At 45.1% G+C, this 27,581-nt stretch overlaps 1 protein-coding gene across 7 annotated transcripts in view; it reads left to right on the forward strand.

The window, feature by feature from the left end:
* Positions 1–6,768: 6,768 nt before the first annotated feature.
* Positions 6,769–27,581, forward strand: part of LOC126998114 (uncharacterized) — a 30,905-nt gene continuing 10,092 nt past the window's right edge. For 2 of the 7 annotated variants that reach the window (XM_050859519.1, XM_050859520.1), the window contains exons 1-3: positions 6,769–6,895; positions 20,482–25,024; positions 26,288–26,425. In XM_050859519.1, the coding sequence (XP_050715476.1) occupies positions 6,819–6,895; positions 20,482–25,024; positions 26,288–26,425 (4,758 nt within the window). In that variant the 5' untranslated portion in view covers positions 6,769–6,818. Of the gene's footprint in view, positions 6,896–16,315; positions 16,738–19,099; positions 19,169–19,233; positions 19,298–20,481; positions 25,025–26,287; positions 26,426–27,581 lie in introns of those variants that run through there. The other 5 variants (XM_050859524.1, XM_050859525.1, XM_050859523.1 and 2 more) reach the window with 4 other exon arrangements.

Here is a 27,581-nt window from a genome sequence, read left to right on the forward strand (position 1 = left end):
ACTACTACTGAAGGAAATGCCCAAAACCCTTACGAGAGCCTTGTCAATTATGTGAACTTGGGCGACGAAATATTTAGTAATACGGCCTTAAGTGTCTCGTTCTGTCACTCTACTTGCATCCTCCTTGACGCTCATGATACAAGACTCCTGACGGGGCTGCCAGTAACAAGACAAGCAGCAGCGACAGTAGCATCCCTCCCTCCCTCCTACGACCCTGACTCCGGCGTGACCTTTGCAGGGCCACACGCAGCCTCTAATGGTAGCGGTAGCTTGAACGCCTTAAATAAAAAGCAAATCAAGAGAACCAGCTCGTCGGTCGCTCGCACGTGCCGGCTTTTTCATGGTAAAGAAAGGAGAGAGAAGGAAGGGTGTGGCAGGCAGGGAGGAAGGAAGAAGTCATCCTTATATCCCACGGTAGAGTTATCACGAGTTTGCTTGAGGAATGCCGTCGCCACAGGATCTCCCTTCGCCGCTACGCAGTGCTAGCTTCACTTCGCTTCACCTTTGGGACCGTTTTTTTCGTCTCATTTGTGGGCTTTAGCGTTGGTTTTTGCCGCCACGAACCGCGTCATGAGGTGGGACGCGGGAAGTGTGAATGTCTCGCATGAGGACTGAAGTTTGTAGGCAACTGAAGCGCCCTGCCTGTCATCCCCCTCCTCCTCCTCCTGCCCTCCCCTCTTCCCTTCCCTTGCCTGTCGCCCCCTCCCACTCCCTGGCGCTATACCCTGACCGACCTCACATTAACGAACGCGAGCATGAAACATCCCTGCCAGCCAGTCCGCCCTTGTGCCACCCAGCCGAGCCTCACCTCAAAGACAGACGGATAGCCCTAATATTTCATGCGGCAGCTACACGGGAGGAACACGAGCCTTCAGGAAAATTACCCCAATAACCTCGCGCGTAAAGGTTTCTAATATCTCAGAGCGTAGGTAGTCCCCTTTTTCCCCCTCTACCGCCACCCACGCCTGTTATACGACACGTGTCACCGAAGAAGGGCAAGGACATGATGTAGGTGTGCTGGTGTGGTGGTGTGCTCCTCCCCCCACGGCACACGGCACCTCCCTCTTGGACCCGAGCTGCGTGGGGGCGAGGTGGCGGTGGTGGTGGCGGAGTGAGGTGGGTTGGCTCGCGCTGGCGGGTCGGGGAGCAGCGGGATCTAGGCTTCACCGGGTTGTGCAGTCTCCACTTTCCGTCAGCCACGCATGTTAGCCTCGCTCCACTTTAGACGCCACCTCCACCTCCCCCTCCCTCCCTCCCGCTGTAATGAAATCGTGTATGTTTTCCTGCACGCCATCCGCCAGCCACCCGGACAAAGTTGATATCAGTGGAGATAACCAACACCCACTCTCGTCTCCACACACCTCACTTACTCAACTCCATATAGGTGTTTTTATTCGCATCCATCACGCCCCATCTCGCCCTCATGGATAATTTTTGGGATTATCCTGAATCGAGAGGTTTTGTGGGTGTATGAAGTAGTAGACTCATAGCAGAGTAGAGAAGCGGCGGTGACTCTTCAGAACCAGCGGAGCACACACACACACACACACACACCGTCACCCCGCGCTGCCACAGGCCTCTAGCAAGGGACGCGCTGCCCTAAAATCAAACCAAGAGTCATTCCCAATGGTCAGCCTCTTGTAGGAGCCTCAACATGCCCTGAAAGCTACACTGCGAACCGGAGAAGACCTGAGTCTCATTGAAGGTAAAGAAATGACCATGCACGCGACGCCCTCGGAGAAAATACTTATTGGCAACCACACATGGAATCTCTTAGCATAGCAGAGTTATTTCTGGTTCGTCGGTCTCTGTGCGTGAGGCTTTGCCATGCCAGCAGCCCACGACGCCAGCCCCCGAGCCTCACACACGTCAATAAACAAAACCTTGTCCTAAGTCATCACCCACACCGCTCAGGAACATGGAAACCAGCCCCCACGCCTTTACAAATGTCACGGAAATCAATACGCATTATGCCGTGAAACTGATCAAGGGCTTTGTGTTCCTCTTAGGCATAACAAATAAATAATCGTAATACAGGAGACCCAAAAGGCGGTGTGCTCTCGAGGCTGCAGAAAGCGGGCGAGCGTGTCTGCGTCAGCGCGTGTGAAGTGGAGCAAGGGCCAGTCAGTTAGCGGGGAGGGAGGGAGGGCAGGGAAGGGCAGGGCGTGAGGCTGTCTTGTGTGCTTGACTCTACTCACAGCGCTCCTTTGTGCCCCACTGTATACCTGGCAACGTGCAGCTACGGGGTTATATATACACCCTTGAAGTTACTGTGTGTCCGGTGTTATCCAAAAAGAAAGGGCCCATTCAGCGTCGTTCTTCGCCGCTCTCTGTCTGTCTGTCTCTCCTCTGGTTTCGTCCGCTTCCAACGCCGTGGTGACGCAAGATCGGAAGACACAAGAAAGAGGATTGGAAGGCTTTTGTTCAACAGTCTTTTGTTACTCGAGACTTTAGCTTTCGCGGAAAATGCGAGGTTACTCAAACATATAGTGACTTCTGTAGCATAAAAATGATAGATATGTTGATTTTAGCAGAATAAGTCCGTCGTTTTTCTTGGTCTTTATATATGAATATCGACACTGCTTAGACTTCCTGATTCTTTACTTAGGGAGATGTAAGAGAGAGAGAGAGAGAGAGAGAGAGAGAGAGAGAGAGAGAGAGAGAGAGAGAATTAAAAACCTATTCCCTATGTGATAATCTGAAAACGTAAATCACAATGGAAACAACACCGCACCCATTGAAGGCGTTTCTTGTGCGACAGTTCCAGGCGACCAGAGAATCATGAATCGATGCTTAGTTAATAATTACAGCACGAGAGACATTACCTGCCCGGACTAGAGAGCAAGGGAACACACACACACACACACACACACACACACAGAATCAGCCTCCCCAGCCTTCAGAGCCCAAATATAACATCTAAACATCAAGGTCTCGCCAGAGCCACGTGATGAATGAACGAATCATCATAAACTGCGATGCCCCGTTTGTGGATTTAGAGGAAAGCGAGGATCCTTATCAGATATATCGCACTGATCAATATCGGGTAAAAAAATATAGCAAATAAACTAAAAATCCTCCCTTCGCCTCCCACACTTCTTAACATATCATCAAATAAACACACACACCAAAAGGAAGCTGTATCTTTTTTTTTATATAAATTTCATCTTTTCTTTTTCAATTTCGCAAACAAATAAAAAGGGTACATATTTTTCCCCTTTAATTTTCTTTGATTTTCTTTTGATTAATTTCTTCGTACAGGTGAAACTGCGTAGGTGTGTTTATGGTACTTCATCTTTTTATCCTCAATGTTTTTCTCTCTCACTCGACTAAGCCTAAAAAAGAGAGGGACTGTATCTATTTGAATATTTTTTTCACTCGCTTGTGTGGAAGGAAATGAAGGAAAGGATGAGCATTCATTTTTACTTCATTCACTCGTATAATCTTTCTTTCTCTCACTTTCCCTAACACAAAAAGGAAGAGAGAGTATCCATCTACATCTTTCACTCTTTTTTTCATTGTATAATCTCTTTCTCTCTTTCCCTAACACAAAAAAAGAAGAGTATCCATCTACATCTTTCACTCCTTTTTCATTGTATAATCTCTTTTTCTCTTTCCCGTACAAAAAAAAGAGAAAAAAAACAGTATCTATCTATATCTTTCTCTCCTTTTTCATCGTATAATATCTCTCTCTCTCTCTCTCTCTCTCTCTCTCTCTCTCTCTCTCTCTCTCTCTCTCTCTCTCTCTCTCTCTCTCTCTCTCTCTCTCTCTCTCTCTCTCTCTCTCTCTCTTTGTGTCTCCCTAACACAAAACAGAAGAGAACAGTATCCATCTATTTTTCACCCCCTTTTTTTATTCTATAATCTCTCTATCTTTCCCTAACACACAAAAAAGAGGAATCCAGCATCCATCAGCAGTATCCATCTATATCTTTCACTCCTTTTTCATCGTGTAATCACTCTTTCTCTCTATCCCTAACACAAAAAACAAGAAACATTATCCTTCCACATCTTTCCCTCCCTTTTTATATCGTGCGTGTGCTGGAAGGAAGGAAGTGAGGCATCAGGGAGAGTATTTATTAATGGTGCTTTGTCTTGTCGCCTCCTTCGTTTCTTTCTCTCCCTTCCCGAGCAGACGAAGACGCAGGAGACGCGGCCCTCGTAGGCGTGCGCGTGTTTCCCCTCCTGATGTATACACGCGCCCGGCCGTAAATTAGAGAAGCGTCCTGCGGTAAAACTATAAGATGAATGTTTGTTCCTGCTCGGCTCGTCTGGTGCGCGCCGCCTAAGAGGTTACGTGTTCCTATATTGAGGTGGATGTAGCTCCCTGTCCTCTACTCTCTCTCTCTCTCTCTCTCTCTCTCTCTCTCTCTCTCTCTCTCTCTCTCTCTTGCTAAGGCATCTCTAAATCTACTTGTTCCTTCATATGTTAATTCTTTACTCTATGAAGCTGTTTTTCCTCTAGTTTTCTTTGAGAGAGAGAGAGAGAGAGAGAGAGAGAGAGAGAGAATTTCTATATATCCAAATTACGTAAACACTAATGCCACTACTTATTGGATTCTTTATCATTCTATTTGCGGAAAGAAAAGTAATATTAACACGCTCACCTGATTTTTATTTACTTATTTTTAGCAGAAAGTAGATTGATGCTCCAGAGATTCTTTTTTATTTGCTTTATTTTTGTTGCCTATGTGTGATTGCTAGATTTATGTGTATCACGTTCCTCTTCGTCAGTATAATTTGGTCTTTTCTTAACCTTTTCATGGGGGCGATTCTAAGTGGTAGTGATGATGGTTGAGGCAGTAGTGGTGGTGGTGACGGTGGTCGTGGTGATGATGCTAGTGGTGATAGGCGAGAGGTGGGTAACTAAAAGCAAATGATGGTGACACTCTTGAAGGTTTTAAGTCGTAGTGGTGATGATTAGGGCAGTGCAATGGTGGTAGTGATGATGATGACAAAGGCAATGGTGATGGGCTAGAGGTAGGATAATTACAGGTAGATGACGGTGACGTTGTTGAAGATCTTGGCTCATACGATAACATAATGATAATACAGGTGACTCTGGATAGGAAGCACGGGAATGGGAGGGAAGGTACGATGAAGTTGTGGTTGTACTGGTGGTGCTGGCGGCGGATGTGGCAGAGTTCGTGGTAGGAGTCAAACATACTAATCATTGCCTACTGGATAACAATGACTTGCTCGTTCGGCGTTGGTACAGACCAGAGCTGCACGTGTAAGGAATATTGGCTGTGACACAAGGAGGGAAGGAAGGGAGGAGGAGGTGTGAAGTATGTCATCATCACCACCACCACCACCACCAACAGCCTCATTTTTGCCTATAGATGCCTTAGAGGAGGAGGAGGAGGAAGAGGAAAAAGTAGAAGAAAGGAAAGAAAAGGAGAGGAAAGAAAAGAAAGAGGAGAAAAAGAGGAAGAACAAAAAGAAGGAGAAGGAAAAAGTAGAAGAGAGGAAAAGAAGGAGGAGAAGGAAGAAAAGATGAAGGAAAAGGAGGATAAGATTGGAGAGGGACGGAGCTTTCTGCATCGTGTTTACTGTTAGTCTCAAGGGTATACTTTGCTGTTGGTCCTTGGCGATGAATGTGATGTTGTTGTGCTGTGTCTCCTTTGAATATAATAAGTTATCTTACACCCAAGCGAGTGGCTAGTCCCGGGAGCGCCAACACATACGAAAATATTAGCTTTAGATCCCAAAGGTCAGTCAGTCAGTCCACAACAGCGACCTTTTTCGTTGGTAATAAATGAAGGAAGGTCAAACGTTCGAACATATCTGTACACCCAGCAAGAAGAGCGATGGAACTACTGATTAAGTCCCCCAGAAAGAAAAGAAAACTAAAAAAAAGTCTTGCATATGTTACCAGAGTATACTTAAATTTAGTTTGCGAAAGTAACGCTATAAGATTAAGTACTTCAAACAGCAAAAGTACTGAATGAATCACGGAAAGTAACAAATAAAATAAAAACTTGAAGGCTCACTATCTATAATAACTACTTGAAGCTGTTTCGTATCCCAACTGATTACGTTCCTTTTGTGTATGCGTGTGATAGTTACGAAAAGTTGGACCCTATTCCTTCCAGGCCAGATATATACTTGGCCTACTTCCTGAAGCTTTTACGATGCCGCCATAATGAACCTTAATATATGCCTGTGCCCACTTTGAGGTTGATTTTATGTCAGGCTTTCATCTACAGGTTTCAGGTCACTAGAAGGGTTGCGTGTACCAGGTGACGGCAGCAGTAGCAACATCAAAAACAACGAGAACATAAAAAAAAGTAGCAACATTAGCAGAAAAATCAATAGCAGCAGCAGCATTAGTAGACGTATCAGTAGAAGTAGCTGCAGTAGTAGTAGCAGTAGAAGTAGTAGTAGTGGTATTGGTTGTAGTAGTAGTAGTAGTAGTAGTAGTAGTAGTAGTAGTAGTAGTAGTAGCAGTAGTAGTTGTAGTAGTGGTTATTAGCGTTGTTGTTCTTAAGTCGTTTTCGTTGTAATAGCATCATCATAATCAGCCTCACCACTAGTAGTATTAATATATAGAAGTATCTACAGTAGAAGCAGCAGTAGTAGTTGTAGTGGTAACAGTATCAGCAGCAACATACGTCAGGGGTTGCGGTCTTGTCAAGCCGAGGGAACCGTCCTGGCTGGTGGTGGCGCGGCAGCGAGTCGTGAACCTCCGGAACAGGGTTTGAGACTTGGTCGGGGCGCAGCCACAGTCCATCAAGGTACCCGAGCTGTTCTTCCTCCACTGCGTGCTGTCAGTAGTCGGAAACAGAAGGGACTCGGAGAAGGTTTATCCTGTGAACATGTTGTCACTGTCGCCCAAGTGGCTCAGGACGGGGAGGTCATACCCAAGGCGAACTGAAAGGCAGAAGAGATGGAGGTAAGTTGCCGGCCTCAGTGCAGTTAGTGGTGTTCCGTCGAATGTCTCCACTCCTTCCATTACTAAGCCTCCATCGGTGTCCCTTCTTTGCTTCTTCACATTGCACATTTCCTCCTCAACACATGAAAGGCACCTATTCAATGCACTGACCTCTTTTGTGTTAATATTGGGTTTAATTCTTTCTTAATAGATTTGGTTTTAACCACTGACGCGCGGAGCGTCATTATGTACCCTCGGCCTTCATAAGTTTCCTGCAGCAATACAGTGATAGCACCAGTTCCCTTGAGAGACAGTGGATAACGTGGTTACTCCAGTACTCTTCTTGGGTGTTTCACACCAACAAGTGAAATATGCTGAGTTTTGATAACAATGGATGACAAAATATTGATTCAGCAGATCTAGAGATGCATACACTTATAGAATGAGTGTAAACTGTAACTCCTCACTATACCTGTGACAAATCTTTTCCTGTACCGCTATGCATCTTGAGGGAGAGCAAAAGTTCAGGTAGTATTTTAATATGGTTTGAGTATATTGTAATTATGCTCTACATCTATGGTAAAATATATCCCTTCACAACTATGCTTGCTGAAAGCATAGTAGATGGCTGCAGTGAATAAGAGAATACACTGGAACCAATTGAGGAGAAGAAAAAACATGACAGGAAGCCCGTGCCAGGTTAGTTTGCAATGAATATATAATGGCGACGCAACATCTACAACCCTCCACACTATCAGGGCGGCACGGCGGCCCGGCCATTAATACAAATGCGACCGTTCGTTAATAACAACCCACGCATGAAACTTTGACGCCAGCGTTGTGTCGCAGTGAAACACCGGAAGTAATAACGATGCAATATTTAACGCGGGGCCGAGGCGCGGGGCCACCAACACAAACCCGCCGCTCGCGACCAGCCGTCAATGCCAGCGCGCTGAAAAATACAATAAAAATTGATGGTTCTATTATCGGTTTCTCGCTGTCTTCGCCCCACCTACTTATACACACAGAGACCGGAAGCGAGAACAGACAGGTATACCTCTCACTAGACTCTCAACATGGATTCTTCTCCCTCTGCAAAAGGAGCGTGTGGCGGGGCGGCGGTGAGAGCCTCGGCCGCCGTGCTGGGAGCGACACAGCACAGGAGGGTTGTTGGGCAAGGCGGCGGCGACGTTCCCCGGGCAACCATGGTGAGGCGAGGCGCGTGTCACTGCCTTGGCCGCTGCTATAGTGGGCGACCTACGAGCGAGCGGCCTCAATCCCATTAAGGGCTGGCTAACGGCGGGCATAGCTTGTAGCAGCATAACCGAATAGGACGATTCGTTAACTTGAGTGGCGTCTGTTAGTCTCCAACGATCTCACCTGGCGTCAACTTTTCCTCTCCCCTATATATCATTGAAGGCAAAAAAAAAAAAAAATAGTGATGATTGTATTTTTTAAGACGAATGACTGGTGTGCTTCGCCGCTTCTTTCAGCAAAGTGAACAGCTGGCGGTGGCATAATCGATTACTGGGCCACGTGAAGTCGGCTATTGATAATATTTCCAGAATAAGAGTGGAAGAAGGTAAAGGCGACGGCAATATATCACGATGGTATGGCGGCAGCTGAATGAAAGACGAGATGAACCAGATAAACCAGCGATTTTGCCGTAGCCCAAAAAGGAATGTTACGAGATGAAGGAAGGTGCCCCAGTTAATATTTTTGGGTGGAAGAGAAGAAGCTTGAAACGACTCAGAAAATTAGGATGCCAAAGGGATTGACTGTAGTCCACAACCTCAACACCCATCCACGCCGAGCCTTAGCGAAGCGGCCTCGTCTGTTCCTCGCATACCGTCACTGTTAGGTCAATGATAGACTCGGTTATTGATATATTTGGAGAAGTAGTTTATTTATGACGTTCCAAGGAAGTTCTTGTTGAGAGGTGAAATGTTAGGGTACGTTAAATAGCTATCATTCCATCTTAAGACTTCTTCCATATATTGCCGGGAGAAAATCGTCTCTTGAGGAGGCTGGCGTGAGAAAATATTCATCCTGCCGACGTAAGAGATGAAAGGAGGGAGGGAAAATTCATGGCAGATGGAAAATAGAAATGGAAGGATAAAAAATACCACGAAAAACGACTCCCGCATCTTAATTCATAAAGATTTGAGGTCCATAATATCATAAGGAGTGAGCAGCTTGTCAAAGAGACTAAATACAACTCTTCTACTGTGAATTTTCAGCTGACTTGGAGTAGACAGGCAGCAGCTTCCGCCGACTCCACCCTGAAACGCCCCGCCCCTCAACGCCCAGGCCCCCCTCCGCCCCACTCCACCCTGCCCTTTCCCGCCCCTCTCCACCCTATCCGGCCACTTCCGCTGCCCTGGGTGACCGTTGCCAACCTTCTTCGTACGAGGGAAAGGAAGTAACATGGAGGGGCGCTTCCAGAGACAGACATAGAGAGACAGACATAGAGAGACCGGCAGACAGTTTATGAATGTTGGCCTGTTTGAAAAGGCTACAATCATCCACAAAATATCATAACAGAGAATATTGGCACGCTCCTAAACATTTCAGCATCAGTAATTACCGTCTATGCATGGATGAGGAGACAGACAGGTATGGTTCACGAATGTAGGACCGTATGAAAAAGGCTGTTATGATCGTCCACAAAATAACATAATAGTGAATATTGGAACACTACCAAACGCTTCAGTGTCAGTAATGGCCAGGTATGAATGAGGACAGTGTACAGCCCCAGACACCACGTGCACCCCCCTGCCCACAGCATCCGCCTCCCTCACCTGAGTGGCCATCAACAAGAGGCAGGACACGGGCGCCATCCTTGCCATGAGTGACACGGGCATTCACAATCACACGCCGCTTCATACACTTCACTGAGGCGGCTTGATAGTGTTTCTTTTACCCCCGAAAGAGCCACTTAAATGTTTGTGTTAGTGCTAAGTATACTGTCCACTTTGTTCTACGATGGAACTTTAATTTCATGTATCATCATCATCATCAACAACCACTACAACATTACAGGACAAAGGTCTTTTCCAACTTTTCCTACCGTTCTCTGTTGAAGGCTTGCGTACTTCATTGTGCTCTGGCAAGGGTTCTAGGCTCATCTCGCCACTTGGTTCTCAGGGCTCTGGACATCTGCAGTTCCTGGGTCGCCGGTCTGTAACTGTTTTGTATGCTAATGGGATGTAAAGTCTCGCATGTGCTTGGGATATTTGTTCGCGTATACCTCATTTATTTTCATTAGTGAATGAAAAGTTTTCGTTTGTGTTTTTTTCAGTCTGGCTTCTTTCCTATTTACTTTTTTTCTACTTCTCCCTTACTTGCTTTCTGAGGATCATGTGATCATGTGATCATGTGTAGCAACGTCCTCCTCCACCTCCTCCCCCTCCGTCGCCTCCTCCTTCTTTATTTTTATCTATTTCCTCTCCATCCTCCTGCTCCCTCACCTCTTCCTTCTCCTCCCCAAATCACAAAAAGGACACTGAAGTACTAGAGAGAGTGCGAGTTACTGAGAGAGTGCAGCGACACGCTACGAAAACACCTCCTTGAGGGCTCAGCGGCATGATAAACGGCTCCAGCAACTCAACCTCTTTGCGTCGGTAAAGAGACGACTGTTACCCGAATAATTTGGGCAACGTCGACCACTCCAAGTGTTTTTGAGCTCCCAACTAACCCGGGAACCAGTAAGAACAGTCTACCGATTAAAGGGAGGCGATGCAGTACAAATATCTGCATCTTTTTGTTCATCTCTGAAACCGAGCACCAGCCAGTGGAATAATCTTACTACAATAGCTGTTTGTGCAAAAATTATCAACTGTACTAAAAGTCGCACTGAGCGACTTTGTTGCGACACGGGTGAACTCAACGTTCCCGTACGTACGCACAGCAAGGGTTTTAAGCTGTTCCACAGCAAGTCCAGGTCATTGAACTGCCTGACGAATTGATGAAACCATCACAGCAGGCAGATTCATTATAACCCAACAGGCTTTCTGTTGCCTGATTTTTCAAGTTTCCTCCTCTAGCTATTCTCTCACGTCCTCCTCGCCCCTGGATCTCGCTCGGCGCCCAACGACTATGAGTTTTGACAGATAGCAGTGACTTCATTAAGCTGTGGCAACTATGCAGTGACACGATACCCGAGCCACCAGAGAGAGAGAGAGAGAGAGAGAGAGAGAGAGAGAGACTGGCTTACAACCCAAAGGTTGCAGCAGGGTTATTAACCTTTGTCAGGTAATTTCCTTTAAATTTTGCGTTTCCTTCACTAGGACAGGCGGCGAAAAATATTCCTTGCATAGATTTTATATCAAGCAGTTTGTCTTGTCTTATTACTTTTGAGCATATGCTTCTCTGAACCAACCCATTACTGGCAGAGCAGGTATTTGATGGTATTCATGTTTTTGTGGGCACTTAATATTCAACTAATTAAAACAAAGATACTCAGCGTTCCCTTTTCCTTCACACACGTTTTCACTTTTGATTTGATTTGAGTATGTTGGATGGTGTCGCCATTAGCTGAATACAACCAAGCCACGTCTCCAGTTCATATACCTGAAGACCTCACACTCGTCCCAGCTTCCTTAGCCCCGTTACTGTTCCATTAATCTCACGATCTCACGCTGTTGTGTCACGTTAAAGCTGATATTGTTCTCTTGGCATCTTCCTTTCTTCTCTTCCCTGGTGGACCCGTGCCTCTCGCTGGCGTCGCTCCGGAACTCCGTACAGGGGGTTATTTCCTGTAGGGTGAGTCACCGTGAAGCAAGGCCGTGAGCGCCATCTGGCAGGGGCGGCGGGTATCTTCAGGGTCGTCTGGCATGTTTTACTGGTGTGATCTAAGGCATACCTGACGTGGCCACGGAGTGATGTACCACCTAGGATTCGTAGATGAAGTTTTGCCACAATTTATTACAGTTTTGTATCAAGTATAGGCATGACTCTCCTGGCAGATTTTTTTTATCCTTCAGGCTATACGTTCAAGCAGGATAGTGGCTTGTATAGTTAATAACGTAAAATCGTCTTCAAGTTGTTTAGTGGTATTTGCGTGCATGGCTGCCTTACGCGAACGGCCAGGCGGTGAAGTCTCCTATAATATTATTTTCTCATGTTTTATTGAAAGTGATGTCATGTTCATGGTACCCCAGCAGCGTTGACAGTTGGTAGTTGTGTCTTGTAGCAGGTGGTGAAGCACGTGTGTCCGCAGAAATAAGAATGAGCCTTGTTGAACGCTCTCAGTGTGCGTAAATAATTGTGTAGTTCTTCTTTATCTATAGTCAATCGAATTCAGTCTTCCTTTTTCTTCACCCAGTATATTTTAAGAATTTGTACAAATTACATTAGATTTTTTTTTTATCAGAGGAAGCCGGAATTTGATGTAATCCTCCTTCCTTCCCTGAACCAAAAGAGATCGTGTTTTTATAACCATGTCGAGCTGCTATCAGAAGCTTAGGGAATATTTTCAAAGTTTCTCCTTGCCCTACAAAAACATCTCTTCGGCAGTCTGGTATTTTCGTGGCCTCTGTCTTCACATCATCTTTGGGTTATGGAAATTGATGATAATAGCCATTGTGTCGGCCGAGGCGAGGCGAGGCGTGGGTGAGGGGCACGATGAAGCTCCCGAGCGAAGCCCTGCTCCTTCCTGCTGTAGGCGGGCGGCCCTCCCCTCCACCACCCTCCAGCTCGCCACTTTGCAGGTCTTCTTGCAAGTTACGGACAGTTTACGGAGAACAATTCCAACCATGACGAAACAGAACACACTAAATAAGAACACTTAAAAACAGCATAGGAGCTTTATTCTCTTGTCGTAACGTCCATGTAATATGAGGCATGGGGTTGATGTGTTGCAGTACGAGCTTTTTCCGACGGTGGAACTCGCACAGTCTTGCGACTCAAACATTACTGTCGCCCAAACCACTAACACTTTTTCTTTTTTACAGATACGAGTATTTTTAAAGATACGGAAACCTTTACTTCTCTCTCCTACGTCGTTTTAATTGATACCAAGAGCGCCTAAAACACTTATATTTGCCAGGAAGATTTAAAATACATTACAGGCCGTTCAGTTAAATGGTAGTCAGACCTGTCCACCCAGAAGATAACATAATCTGATTAGTATGAATGTAATCAGTTCCAGGGGCATGTAGAGCTACAGCAAGATGTGTCGCTGCTGAGGGTGAGTGACGTCAAGCAGGGGAGGATGAAGTGGGTGGAGCAGCCTGTTCAGCCACCTGTATCCGCTTCGGTGGTGTTTTGGTGGATACCAATCAATGGCCACAAATGTTGCAGTTGGTTGCTATTCCAGTCGGGGGGAAAAAGAGAAAAAACACCCCCAAGTTTGCAGGTGGAGCACGTGCGGCCAGTAGGAGGGATCAATGTCGGTCAAGATCACCTAGCGAAGCACGGACTGCCATGATGTGCACGGCGGCGGGTCGGCGGGAGCAGAGTCGAGGGCTGGCACCACCAGTGTGTTACCCTCGTGCCGGGCTGGCCGACCCCTCGCGCCCTTCACGCACTGCTGAAGCAATGTAGTAAAGCATAGCACGTTTTTGCTTATTACTTATCTGCTTAGCCACGTTTTCGAGGCAAATAAGCCATATCTCATCTCTGCCAGTTGCTCACCCTCGAGTAACCCTCAAGTATCGTTCGCTGCCCAAGGAATGGTCACCGCACGCTCAACAACTCCCGGGCAAGGTACAAGTGTGCCTTGTGGAGAGCGGCCGGACCCAGAGGCTACATTAATGTCTCGACTCCCATACCAGCATGGCTCATGAAAGCAAATGAATACGTAACTGTAAAAGAAAGATACAACACAGTTAATATCGAGCGACAAAAACAAACCAGAAACATCCTGGTTGTACAGGGTGAGGACACGGCAGTCAGCCAACAACCGCGCAGGCACATAAGTCGGGATGATTTTTGTTTCATATTTCGTGTTCGTCACGGAAATGTTGATATCGTAAAGGATGTTAAAACAAGTAGATACCAAGCTGTCTTTGGCTGGCTGCCATAATTTCCTTAACCTAGATAATTCATGTTCCAGTGTTCTGTCACTTACGAACTGAGAGACGTTTGGGGCTCCTGTTCCTAAGAAATCCTAGGTATGCATCACGTGAAATTCCCTAGATTCTTCGCAGCCTGGCCGCCCGAGCCATGGAGCACAACACAACAGTTGTCACGGCCTGGCGCAGCACGCCCTCATGAATAGTTTAGTCTCCCTGCAGAACATTACATTTCAAGACTTCAAGACTGTATTGATGTCAGCTGCTCTCTGCACCACCCACCTGCGGCCGCCATCAGAGAGAGAGAGAGAGAGAGAGAGACTTGATCACAGCTTCACCAACCCAGTGCCACGGCGGCTGCAGAGCCAGGGTATTGCGAGACTCGATTATGAGGGTTTATATTTCTTGCTCCTCATGAGACGATGTAACTTTGGTAGTCTTAGCTACCGAAGATGTTAAGACTTTGGTATCCAAGAAAGAAAATCACAGTTCAGTTGGTCGTTGGGCACATTTTTGGCATCGTGACAAATTTTCAGAATAATAATGCTTTGCATGAGATCCTCTGTAACCACCCAAAGGAAGCTCTTCCATATGTGTTCAGATAGACAGGACGGCGACACTTAGAGAAAGAAAAAAGCACCACATCGCGGAAATTGCATTTTCCTTTCATCTCCGCCGTCCACCCCTAATGACTTGCGAACTTAGTTTGGTCTCTTAAACACTCCCAATTAAGTGACCAACTATTTTCCTTTTGAAAAAGAATATATTATAGCTCCATAGTTTCCTCTTAAGCTAACTAATGGAGAGCATACGCCAGGGGGCGCGTCGCTTTACTCATCCGCATGGACGTCAGCGGTGGAATCTTGTCTGTCTCTGCACATCGATGCACAAGTGTAACAGTGCAATTTTAGGAGTAATTACTTTCCTTTCTTAATAAATAACCAGTTTCCGGCATAACATATGAACGGTGCAGCTTCTCCGAAGTATACGTAAACGAGCAAGCATACCACTCAGGCATGGTTAATAAAAGTAATTCACTTTCTTCGTTCAAGAGGATGAATTACTTTGTTAGTGTTTCCCAGAATCTGGTTCCACATTTTTATGTTATGGTTCTTTGAAGCAATCGTGTTTGATCTATTATATAACCGATTAATAACGCAACAGCAGCAGGAAACAGTACCATTCGTTCCCAAAGTAGGTGAAGGAGTCTGAAAAAAAAAAAAAATCTCTATAATATCGAAGCTGTTAACAATACTAAATTGCCATGATTATCCGTTATGGTTTCGTTGTGAAAGACAAACCACACACTGATGTGTCATGTTACCGCACCTGTCGTATAGTACTGCAGTGTTGAGAGAGAGAGAGAGAGAGAGAGAGAGAGAGAGAGAGAGAGGACCAGCTGGAAGCAAGAACTACTTTCAGGCTATGCCAGCGACAGGAGACGTGCCCAAAACTGTAGTGGAGCCTTCCACGCTACAGTAATTCTTACGGCTCGCACGTAAAGTGAAAATATGCAAGAGAGCATGGCACCCCTGATGTCCCTACTATACTGTCTGGTGATAGGGACTTAGTGATAATAACCCAGAGTCCCACTGATAAGGTGATCAGGACGTGATAACTGAACTAACATAAAGCCAACTCCCAACTTCCAACGTATGAGAAACTATTGTGTGAAAGAGCTTGAAATTATTAATTTTCAAACCATGATTACTCGATCAGCCTGGAGCCCTTGGCCACAGCGCTGAAGGAAGGACGCCAGCACCTTTTGAAGAACTGGTGATTCCAGAGCGTTTGAGTAGCTTCTCTATATGTTTGAATAAAAGAGCTGCTCATTTGTAAGGTTAGACAGCCCTTGAAAAGTAACGACTGGCCTTAGATACCATTCCTGGTCTTCCCCTCTTAACATGAGGAAGGATTTGCCAGAACAGACACGCCTGTATTCTGCTGGAGCTAACATCACTGAGCTGCAAAAGTGCACGGAAAGTGGACCACTGAACTGTGGGTCATTTGATCTCAGGAGCGAGGCGAGGAGAGTGAGTTGGCCTCGGCGTGAGCGGATGAGAGCGGCCGCCGTGGCTGGCAGGCTGGCTGGCTGAGGGGCTGGCGAGACTCGGTCGTGCTGGGGTTGCGTAAGCTGATGAAGTGTCGACACTAGGGCGGATGAACGCCCTAGTCAATATCCATTGATATTGTTACCGCCCTCATCCCAACGTATTGCAATGGAACATGGCTCTGTTCTTTTCAGTCTTGAAAATGTAAAACCATGCAAGTAAATAAATAAAATAAACTACAACGTAGTTTTGCGAGCATAAAAAATGCAAGTTCATTGAATTTGTAATCTTCCTTGGGCGTGGAGTGTCTGGTGTGATCTACAAGTCATGTTGTGTCGCTGCTGGATTGGTAAGGTAATACCAATGAGCCAGTCATTTTGCTTAGGCCTCAGATGAATAACAGTACCATAAAAATTATGTTTTATCAATTTCTTGTTGATACAGATGAGAAGAGGTTGAGGGTTCTGGAGCCACCACGACCGACCACTAAAATAATTGATGGCTCCCATGAAGGGCTCTCTTGGCCTTAGCTCCGTGGCCTCAAGACGACGCGCTTCGGAAGGTCTAGTTTCTGGGGAAGGCGAGTGTGAGGGCCGTGGTGGGCTGGTGGATGGTGGGCTGGGTGTGGAGGAGGGGCCGTTCTTGCGCTGGTTGAGGCGGTGGCCGGCAGGGGGCAGGAAGGCTCATTGCCAGCTCAGACTTCATACAAGTCGCTCCGGCAAGGATCTGCCTTCAGTTATATTGCGAATGTGCGCAAATGGAGTGAATTACCATACCGATTCTTCTTGGAAAGCACGTAAGTAACTTCAAGGTTTCCGGTTATTGCTGTCTTTTCGCCCCTGGGTGTCGTGTTGGCATAGAAATCAAAGACTAGTGTGACGAACCTTCAGTGAACCTGAGAGACATCCCAGCGAAGGCAGGCAGCGGTCGGCGATGGCTCGTATTAGGGCCAAAAATCATACTTACTCTATTGATTTCAAGGCACGAGGGACATTTTTAGACACTAACAGGGATAGATTTTCATGTGCTGAGGTCAGAGCATGGAATCATAACGCCAGGTCAGTGCTTTGGAGGTTGTTTACGTGGAGACAGCTGGGTCGTGCGGCTGGCAGGGGGTCGCTGGGGAGCCAGGCAGGGGGGGCTCAGGGGGAGGCGGTGGCAGGGGGGCTCGGGGGGAGGACACAGCTGGCCGCCCGTCCCTCTCGGCACCTCGACCCCGCAACTTTTATCAGTATCCGAGAAAATGTCATGTTTTTGTTGCTGTTTAGGAATTTTGCGCTGAATTCCGCCGAACTGAGCCGCTCTTGGGGGGGAGTCTGCCCTCTTTGGTTGTCTTCAGGGGCAGATAAGGGGCGAGGGGAGGGGAGTGGGGAGGTCAAGCAGGGACGGGAGAGGGGAGACAGGGACAGGCAGGGACGGGGAGTGGAGATGAGACAGGTAGGGATGGGGGGGGGGTGAGACGGGGAGCGGGGAGACGGACATTCAGGGACGGGGAGACAGGGAAATTCAGGGACGGGGAGTGGGGAGACAGGAACATTCAGGAACGGGGGGGGCGGGAAGACGGACATTCAGGGACGGGGAGTGGGGAGACAGGAACATTCAGGGACGGGGAGTGGGGAGACAGGGACATTCAGGGACGGGGAGCGAGAGACAGACGGGGAGGGGGGAGACAGGAACATTCAGGGACGGGGAGTGGGGAGACAGGGACATACAGGGGCGGGGAGACAGGGACATTCAGGAACGGGGAGCGAGAGACATGGACGGGGGGTGGGGAGAGAGGGACATTTAGGGACGGGGAGCGTGGAGATAGGAACAAGCAGGGACGGACAGTGATGGGGAGCGGGGAGACAGAAAGGGAGGGGAGATAGGGACTGCCGGAGACGGGGTACGGGGAGCCAGAGCAGGACATCAAACAGGCCACATGAGTTCCTACAGGAAGCGGCCGTATCCTTAGCTGCGGTGCCCCGGCTGGCTGTTAATGAGAGCACTTTGCATTGCTTGTAGGATGTTGCTGCTTGTCTGGCACCAGCATGATTAGTATACTATTTCGTTTTTATTCTTTTTTTTACCCACAAACTCGTTCTCACCCTCAAAACCAAGTCATTCCAAGTTACCACTATTCCACAATCATCTTCTGAATTATCCACAAATTTCCCAATTCAGAAATCATTGCAGTATAATTAAACAAACGAGGAACTTGTATTTGTATAACCAAGAGTATAACCTAGTAACAAGTTGTAGTAACCAGAGGAAGCACTACATTCACTCGCAACTCCCAGTAAGAACAATTTAAAGTTATGTCAGGGTCAACCAGTTCAGAAAGCCATTAACATATCACATCTATACTTGTTTATTGTAACCATCCAGTCGCGGAGTACCATAACTACACCATGAACTTTACCTAGATTGGTTTTGATAGTTACTATGATGGTCTTTACATTCCTTCATATTATTCAAGGTCACCAAGAGCAAGTTCAAGGTCGCGAGGGATTGTGATGGTGCTGGGATGCATGAAGAGTTATCAGCTGTCAGCCTTCACCTTTAAATTACTGTCTGTCCAACCAATTACACCATTTGATTGCATCCTGGAAAGTCATAGTTAGAAAGATTGATATGACCAGGAAGCTTTACGGATTTCTCAAAGGCTTTTTTTTATATTATCATATACATAATTATTTATCACAATTATAATTCCATCTGCATTTACACACCTTATGCATGCAGGTACAAATGGGGTTCATATTATCCACTTGAGAACTTCTTATACCCTTGAAACTACACACTGGCTTGCTTTTGAAGTGTTGAATCACCATGACAAGCAACATTCATCATCTAGGTGTGACTCCCCCAAAGACATGAAGCATCAGGCACTGTTATACACCTTCTGGAGTCTACAAGAGATAACCAGCAGCCTTAGTCAATCAAAGTAGCAATCTGACTCACAAACTTCTTAGGTGTGATGAACTTTTCTTATTTGAGATTGTGGAACTAAAAACTTGTAGAATCATTCAGTACACCTGTACATAGACTTTCAAGCTTGGTTTTAGAAATAGAGGAACCTGTACCCTAAACTCACTGTAACCATATACAAGACCCATTTAATTTTAAGTTCTACAACACTAGATGACAAAACATTAATGAGTAATTTAAACTTTCAGGTAATTTATTGCTGGTTTGGTCTGGTAGCTGCAAATAAAAACTAAATGGAGTGTCAGCAGAGTAAGATGGTAATATATTGAAAGAAGTAGAAAGTCTATGTTCTTCACCTATTCCTGTCTTTTCCCATTTCCAGCTTTGGCAGGGTGACGCATGCTAGCAGTATCCACCAGCTGATGGTCTCACCTTTAATGTTTTAGGTGAAGATGTGAGACCAGAGTATGCATGTGGACATTCAGTTACATACAAAAACTTATTGAGTTAACCTATTCTCCTTATTTTCTTGTCTTTAGTCTGACGTGTTAAAAGTAAACATATTTTTACCCGAGCCATGCAACAGTCAACCTTAATGAGAAAATGTTGCCAGTCCTGAGCCACTGACAAAACTCATAACAAAAGGAGATAGTTGTTAAGGTATAAGAATATCACTTATTACTGATTGATCATTTTGACAAGCCAAGGTCTGATAGATGCTAATGTATTCTTGGGGTAATGCATGAAGGTCTTTCTTTTCATCATTTGGGGACGTAGTATTGCTGTAGTTAATCATTAAGGCATTAAATTAAGCACTGTTACATTTCATTGTAGTCCCACTTCATAACTTTTGCATAAGTTAAATTACTATACTAACCAAGGGAGAAATATTGTATAATATGTTTCATAATACCTCAGTTGCAGTTGTCTCATTAGCTTGTATATTGGCATTTAAATTGCTCTACCTTAGGTGTGAGTCGTATTGGTAGCTTTACATGTTTCCATCGTTTATGCAGAATAAAAGTTTTTTGTAAAGTTTATTAGTGTATTTTTTTATTTTTTTATTTGCTGTAATGGGTGGTGAATGAATGGTAAAAGTTGAGGTTGAAGAAATCAACGAATGTGTGAATACCATTTATGGGTTGCAGTTGCTAAGTATTTTGTTATGAGTTGTATCTCTCCCAGCTTTGGAACCTATCATTGATATTCTTCTTTAGAGGACCAATTGAAGATGCTACTATTCTTGAAGTTTTCACATTATTTTATGGTAGTTATCAAAATAATTTTTCATGTATTATGAATTGTAACTATAGATAAATATGTAATTATATAGAATATCTGTAAATAAAGTAACATGTGGCATCTGTCAAATGTACTTTGATTTGATTGATAGGATGGACAAAAGTGTCAAATTTAGTAGTGATTATCAAGACACCTTTGGTGTCCAAAAATTCAAATTTTTACATTCATAGCATATGAAAGATCTTCATTCCTATTCTTGGCTACAAGGCTGCACCAGGAAAGAAGTCACTGCCCTCCATACCAGTATCATTAGCTAAATCCCCTGTAAGGTACACTTACAGACTGCAATTTTTATGCCTCAAATGTTGATGAGTCATTTGACCAACAGGAGGATGCTGGAAGAGGATGATGAACCCAAGAGGGCTTCAGGAGAAACAAAACCAGAGTTGAGGGTTGCTGAAAGTCAGACAGACAGTCCTGAAGAAGAAATAGAGGAAGCCAAAGGAGGAGAGGACAAAGAGAAGCAAGATCAGGAAGAGTGTGAGGCAGAAACAAGTCAGATCCAAGAGGAAAAGGAGGAGGAGGAGGAGGAGGAGAAAAAAGAAAAAACATTAGAGAAGGAGGAACATGAAGACAAATCACAGATAATAGAGGACAAAACAAACATTGATGAGCAGGAGACCAATGAGGTGAAGATTAAAACAGATGAGCAACAGAAGGATGCAGAAGTTGAAGAAAAAAGAGAACTACCACAGGTAAAAAGTGACAAGGAAGACAATAGCAAAGAAAAACAGGAGGGAGATAAAGTTGAAGACATTATAAAAGCTATTTCAGAGCAATCAACAGAAAGTAGTTTGAACAAGGAAGCAGAAGAGCAGACAGAAGTGTGTAATAAAAAGGAAGAAAGTCCAGAAGTTACTCAACAGGAAACTTCAGCTTCGCAAGATAATTTGGACAAAGATTTACCTCAGGAGAATGTTGGTGTGGCTAAACAGGTGGTGGAGGAAGAGGAACAGGAGCTAGTGAGTAATGCTTCCTCTGACCAACAAACCAATGCTGCAGGACTTGACCAGACTCCAGAAGCAAGGTCTGAAAAAGTAGAAGAGGAAGACATGCTTGTGGAGCCTTTGAAGGAAGAGGCTGAGGAAATGGCAGAGTCTGAGGAGTCTAATCCAACATCACAAAAGATGACGAGCGATAAAAGTGGAAAAGAAGAAACTGTGCCAGAAATAATTAATAAGAACACCACAGATGGCAAAGAGAAAATCAATACTGATCAAGAAATGGAAGATTCTTCCATAAAGGAGGGTGAAGCTGCACAGGAGGATGACAAGGAGGAAGGTGTTGATGTGGAAATGAATGACACTGAGCAAAACAAAAATGGTAATCCAACACACACTGAAACAGCAGCTGAAAAAGGTACTCCGCCTCCTTCCGGTAATGCTGATTCAGATGTAGATGTGGAGGACCTGGGAGATGCGGGAAAAACTTATACTCCAGAGAAAGGTGGAGAAGATCTCAATGCAGAAGATCAAGATGAAAATTATGATGAACTCAATGACTCTGATGATGGCCTAGAACTAAAAATTTGTATTGAAGGCATCACAGAGGTTGGAGAAAATGCAGATGAAACCAGTGAGGAGGCTGCAGAAAGTGAAGCGAAAACTGGAGAAGAAGGGGAAGACCAGGAAACAGAAGAAATGCCACTGTGTGAAGAAGCAATGGAAGTTGACGAAGCTATGGAAGAAGGCGGAAATGATGATGATGTTGAATGCGATGAAGTAAATGGACTTGGTGCCATAGAAGATGATGAGGACCTCAATGACGAGGAATTTATATCAGAGGACACGACCAACAGCTCCTTCCAAGATGGCGGCTCCCTCCCACAGTGCCGCTTGAAACGTAACTACACCTGTGTTCACTGCGGCATAAACACACAGAACCCAAGGGAGTACTTGTACCACCTTCGCGATGACCATGGCGAAAAGATGAAGGTCTTTGAGTGTTCACATTGCATTTATGCATCCAAGAATCACCAGAAGCTTATTCGTCATGCAAGAATGGTGCACAAAGTGAAGATAAAGAAGCAGGAGGCCAGCCCGTGCAAGCCACCATCCAAGCCATCAGGGATTGCTCCTACAACAAACAAGCTAACAAGGGCCAGTGTGTCCCCAGGAAAGTCCTCCAGAAGTAGTCCAGGCAAGTCTCCAAGAAGTAATGATTCTGCACAAGATGAGTGGGATGTAATGGATGAGGAAGATGACCAAGAATTTGACCAAGACGGATCACCCATCAAGGGTGATGAAAAGAAACTTTACTTCTGTGAGCAGTGCTCGTATTCCTGTCGAAGTCGTAAGCTGTTAAATAGACACGAGACATCTTATCACTTGAAGCGCAGGTTTTTCCGCTGCGTCAAGTGTAATTACGTGACCCACCTGAAGGGGCGCTACACCAAGCACTTGAAGTACCACCAGCTGCCGATCCTCAAGTGTGACTTCTGTGACTTCAGAACTCCATACAGATGGAATTTGGACCGTCACCTCAAAAATCACACTGAGGAGTGTGGGGAGTTCAAATGCCACTTGTGTAATTTTACTGCACAAATCAAGCAGAGCCTTACAGTGCACATATCAAATCATCACCTAACCTCAGAGCAGATTCGAGAGAGGGAGAGGCGACGAACTATAGGTATTAGTGATCCTGCCGACTGTGCCTTTGATGACCAAGAGATGGAATTGCTGAGACTGGAGAGAGATGAGCATCCAGACGCTCTGATTCCACCTGGTTATGATGGTCCAGACTCTCCCACGGCCTCTGAGCCTCCACACGGACAGCACAACGGTAACAACAGCTTCCGAGTGTCCAATATTGATGTTGGTGGCCAGGATGATTCTCAGGTCAATGCAGATGATGGCAAAGATGAAGATGGAGAACCCAAAAGGAAGAAACCAAAGATAAAGATAACTCTAAAAAAAATGAAGGTCTCCAAACCTAAAGACACATTCTTTCAAGAACTCAATGAACGGCACAACTTTGAGGAAGACTTTATCCACCCAGACGATGTGGTTCACCGGCATGGTAATGTATATATAAAAAATTTCAAGTGCCGCTTCTGTACCTTCAAGGCAGCCTTCAAAAATGAGATTATGCGCCATGAGAAGAAGGTTCATTCCACCCCCGGCCTCAAGGCCATCGGTCAGGCAAAGAAAGCAAGGAAAACCATAAAATCATCAAAAGTACTGAGATCCTCTTCTAGTGATGATGTGCTCACTCAAATCCTTCAGTTTCCTCAGAATGAGAATAAGAATGAGTCAGCAGAAATAATCCCTGCAGAGTGTCTTCAGAAGTTGAGTGAAACGGAAGACGCCATGTCTAATGTCAGAGATGATGAAGGTTCCAGCAAAGACAAAGATGAAGCAGAATCTGAGAATCTCAACGAAGATCAAGAAGACTCAATGGAAGCTGTGGATGAACAATCACCAGATTCCAAAGAGACATCTCCTTCTAAGGACTCAGCAAAGAAGAAAAGTTTGTCCTTCTTCGAAAAACTCCAAGAGAAAATGCCAACATCAAATGTTCAAAATTTGGTTTGTCAGTTTTGTGGCCATGAATCAAAGTGCCTCTCTGAGAGTGTGCGCCACCAAAAGCTTCATCTGAGTGCCAAGAACATATATGCTCCAGCCTCCCTGTCAACAAGATGCCAGTTCTGCCGACACAGATGCAAAACTACAGATGACCTGATGAGTCACTTGAAACTGTGCCCTGAGGCTCGAAAGAATCAGATCACTGACTCAGGAAGACGAGCCAGTGGAAGCCGTCTGGATGAGAACGAAGACTCTCAGTGTAGCAGTGAAAGGGGAGAAAATGCAGACTATGACGATAATGATGATAATGAGGAGGACAGCATGAATGAAGTGGCTGATAAAACTCCTGTCTTGGTAGATGGAACAATTGTTAAGAGGGAGGACATGAAGCATCCCATGGAGAACAGAGTATTTGTTTGGAACAACATTGATAAGTCGGATGATCAAGAAAAATCATCGGTTGAGAAACGAGAGAAAGTAGATAGCGGAAGCAGGAGGAGCTCCACGGAAAGCAATAAGAGGAAACGCTCAGGCTCCAAGAGTCCCGTGGATATGGAAGGTTCTCTTGATTACTACATTGAGAGCCCCACACCCAAGGGCCACCACTACTACACCAAGCGGGTCTACAGGTGTCCTCAGTGTAGCTTCTGGGCCACCACAGCATCAAGGTTCCATGTGCACATTGTTGGTCACTTCAACAGAAAGCCCTACAACTGCTCAGAGTGTGGCTACAAATCCAACTGGAGGTGGGACATTACCAAGCACATCAAGCTCAAAACCTCTCGGGACAGCAGCCACCAAAACGCTCGGGTCCTTATCACTGATGAAACGGGAGAAAAGAACTATGAGAAATATGACTGTTACCTTGCAATCATTCAGCTTGATGAAACTAATGCACATCGCACTGAAGGGGGGATCCCAACCAGAAAGGGCCGACCCAAACGAACCCCCGAGAAAGACGAAGTTCCTGAACCAGTCACTCCGTCTGCGTCTCCAATCCGCAAGCCTCCGATGGTAACCATACCAGTCATGCCACGCCTGCAGGCCATGCCACGCCTCACCAGGGCTCCAGGCCGCTCTACGCCAACCTCTCGCCCTGGACCAATGCCATTTGGCCCCATCTTGCCGGGGGCTCAACTGATGGTCCAGATTGCAGGTAGTCGGGCATCCGGCAGCTCTAGCCCAAGACCACCTCCACCCTTAACCCCAAAAGGGGCCCTGAAGTCTGGTTCCTCCTCGCCCTCCTCCAGCACCACCACCACTGCCACCACCAAGACCACCAGCTCAGGGAACACGGCTGTGACCAACCCGGTGGCTGGAGGGCAGTATCAAATCATTACACCTCAGGTAAGATTTTGCTCTGTTGTATGAGGTGGGATGTGAGTGGAGGGAAAATGAGTTGCTGAATGATTGCTTTTAGAGGCAGATGAGTTTCATTTTTTTAAAGATAGTTCTCTTCTAAGGTTGCCTATGATGTCATTATGCTACTAGCCCTTCACACTGTGGACAAATCTGAAGGATTAATTTTGATGGCAGTTGGTTTGGTTTTGCAGCACAGTTCAGTTATTTAAAATGCAAAAGACAAATAAATATTAGAATTTTCCAGAGAATCTATTTGAAGTAATTCCTTGTTAAAATAATAGTCATCCAAGGTCATCCAAGAGGTTACAAACCATCATAACAGGGAAACATTAACAGCATAGCAAAACATAAAAAGCTTTGCATAGATAAATTTTAGTCTTATTTTCATGATTGTGAGGGAAAGAGGGTTTGCAGCAGAGCTGATGAAAGATGATATGTTTTATTGTTAGTGTTGAGAAAGTATTGTTACTGTGGAATCTTTCATATGGTTGGTCCATCTCCGTTAGATGTCTTGGATATTCTTGCAGTTAGACCAGCCAAAGGCTGAAGATGCTAAAATTAGCTAAACTACACTACTTTCATAGTAGTTTTCGGAAGGAAAATGAAGGTGAGGAAAGGCTGCAGACAGCTTAACAATTGCTGTAGTCTGAAGCGAAAGTTGTCTTTAGGGTACATATTAATTGTCATTCCCCATACACAAGTTGTCCGTGCAGGAACACTACAATGTATTATCTAGGGAAAGCAAGAGGCCTCAGACCCTATTGCCTACACAGACAGGGTGGGGACATGTATCTTTTATTGAGATTTCAAAACTACACACAATTACTTCACAAGCTGTCGGGGTTTTGTCATTCTGCCTCGTGGCTGAGTCATGCAGTGTAGCTTACAAGTGTGCATGGTTTGTAATATTTTAGATCCTGTGTTTTGTAAGTAGCTACAGTGACTTCCCCATTTGTATTTCCATTCATTTCCTGCAAATGTGTGTGTTCCCTGTTTTAGCTGAATGTTATTGTCTCAGCTTTGCATATTGGCATTTCTTTTATTTGAAGGAGCACTGGCAAGTCCTGCAGCTATATGTGTTCATTTTGATTATTTTTTATATTTCAAATAGCTAAATACAGTTATCAGTGTTGGTAATGCAAAATGGCTCTTCAGTCCCTTTCTCTGTCAATTTGTTGTAGATGAGTAGTGATCATGTTTTTGGTTTTAAGAGTGGTTAAGCAATGCAGTGATCATGTGGTATTGCAGGGGTCGGTAAATACTAGCTTGGAGACACTTCAACTCCTGGCATCTGGCTCCACCAACTTATCTAAGCTTAAGAAGCAGCAGAAAAGTTCTCTGCTGGACTCAGAAGAGAAAGACAGTAAGGCCACACTAAGCCACCAGGTGAGGCAGGTGAAGTGGAGGCATAAAGGGAACTAGGGGGCATACCTGGGTCTACCTCTGGCACTGTGTGGGTGCAGCAACACAAATAGCCTTCCACAGATTTCCCCTTTATAGATGAAGTTGGTAGAAGTTCCAGACAGATAAGGTAGTCAGGAATAGCGTGTGGCAGTAGAAGGCCCTTTATAGTCCTTGTGCTACAAAATACACCAGTACACTTTTGGAGCTTCTTTTGCAGACGTCTCTATTACTAAACACTTTTCTGAGCCATGATGCACCCTCTAAAAATTATTTACTTCTTTCATAGGGATAACCTCTGCAATGGTTAAAGGGTTCCCTGCTAGCGCCCAAGTCTAGTGTAGGCCAGAGCTGCTCAGTCAAATGACTTACACTGGGGCTCATCATAAATACTTGCATTTAGTTTTGATCTGTTTAAACTGATGAGTCAATTTATTTTATTATTATTATTTGAAGGCAGATCACCAAGTTTCATGAAGTTGGTATACAAACTGAATGATGATAGACTTTTAGTAGGGGAATTTCCTCCACCAAAATCTTGAAATTCCTTACTCTGTCATGTGCAGGACTGCACTATGCATATGTATTAATTGATGTTGTCATCTGACTCCATGATTGATGGATAGAGAAATTGTTATTTCCTTTAAGCCAGCCAGCCATATGTATTTGTTTAAGGGCTTGGTGATTTATATCATTGCTTGTGAAAGGAATACTTGAGATCTTACACAATGAAGTTTTCAGCAGTTTAGAAGAGTTTCAGAGGATCTTACATACAATACCTACCCCTTTGCTGACAGACATAATACTTCTATCATCATATTTCTTGTACTTCATATTCCCATTTCAGTTTTCATTAGTTGTGCATGCAATCATCATCATTATTAATCCTCCTGAGGCTGTCCACACCTGCAGCAAGCCTTGTGCTCTAGCATGTCTTTGAGGTGATCCTTTGGAGAAAGGATTAAATAGGAAAGAATGCATGTCAGCGTGTTGACGAGGGCAACTCTCATTGTACAGTTGCAGTTCATTCTACAATATAACAAGTGCTCAGAGAAAATACATACAGTGCCTATCACAACCCCTGTATGTTAAAATTACTTTGACATTCACCTTCAGAATGCTATACACATGACAAAGGAAA

Source organism: Eriocheir sinensis, chromosome 13, assembly GCF_024679095.1.
Source record: "Eriocheir sinensis breed Jianghai 21 chromosome 13, ASM2467909v1, whole genome shotgun sequence".
Taxonomy (NCBI): Eukaryota; Metazoa; Arthropoda; class Malacostraca; order Decapoda; family Varunidae; genus Eriocheir; species Eriocheir sinensis.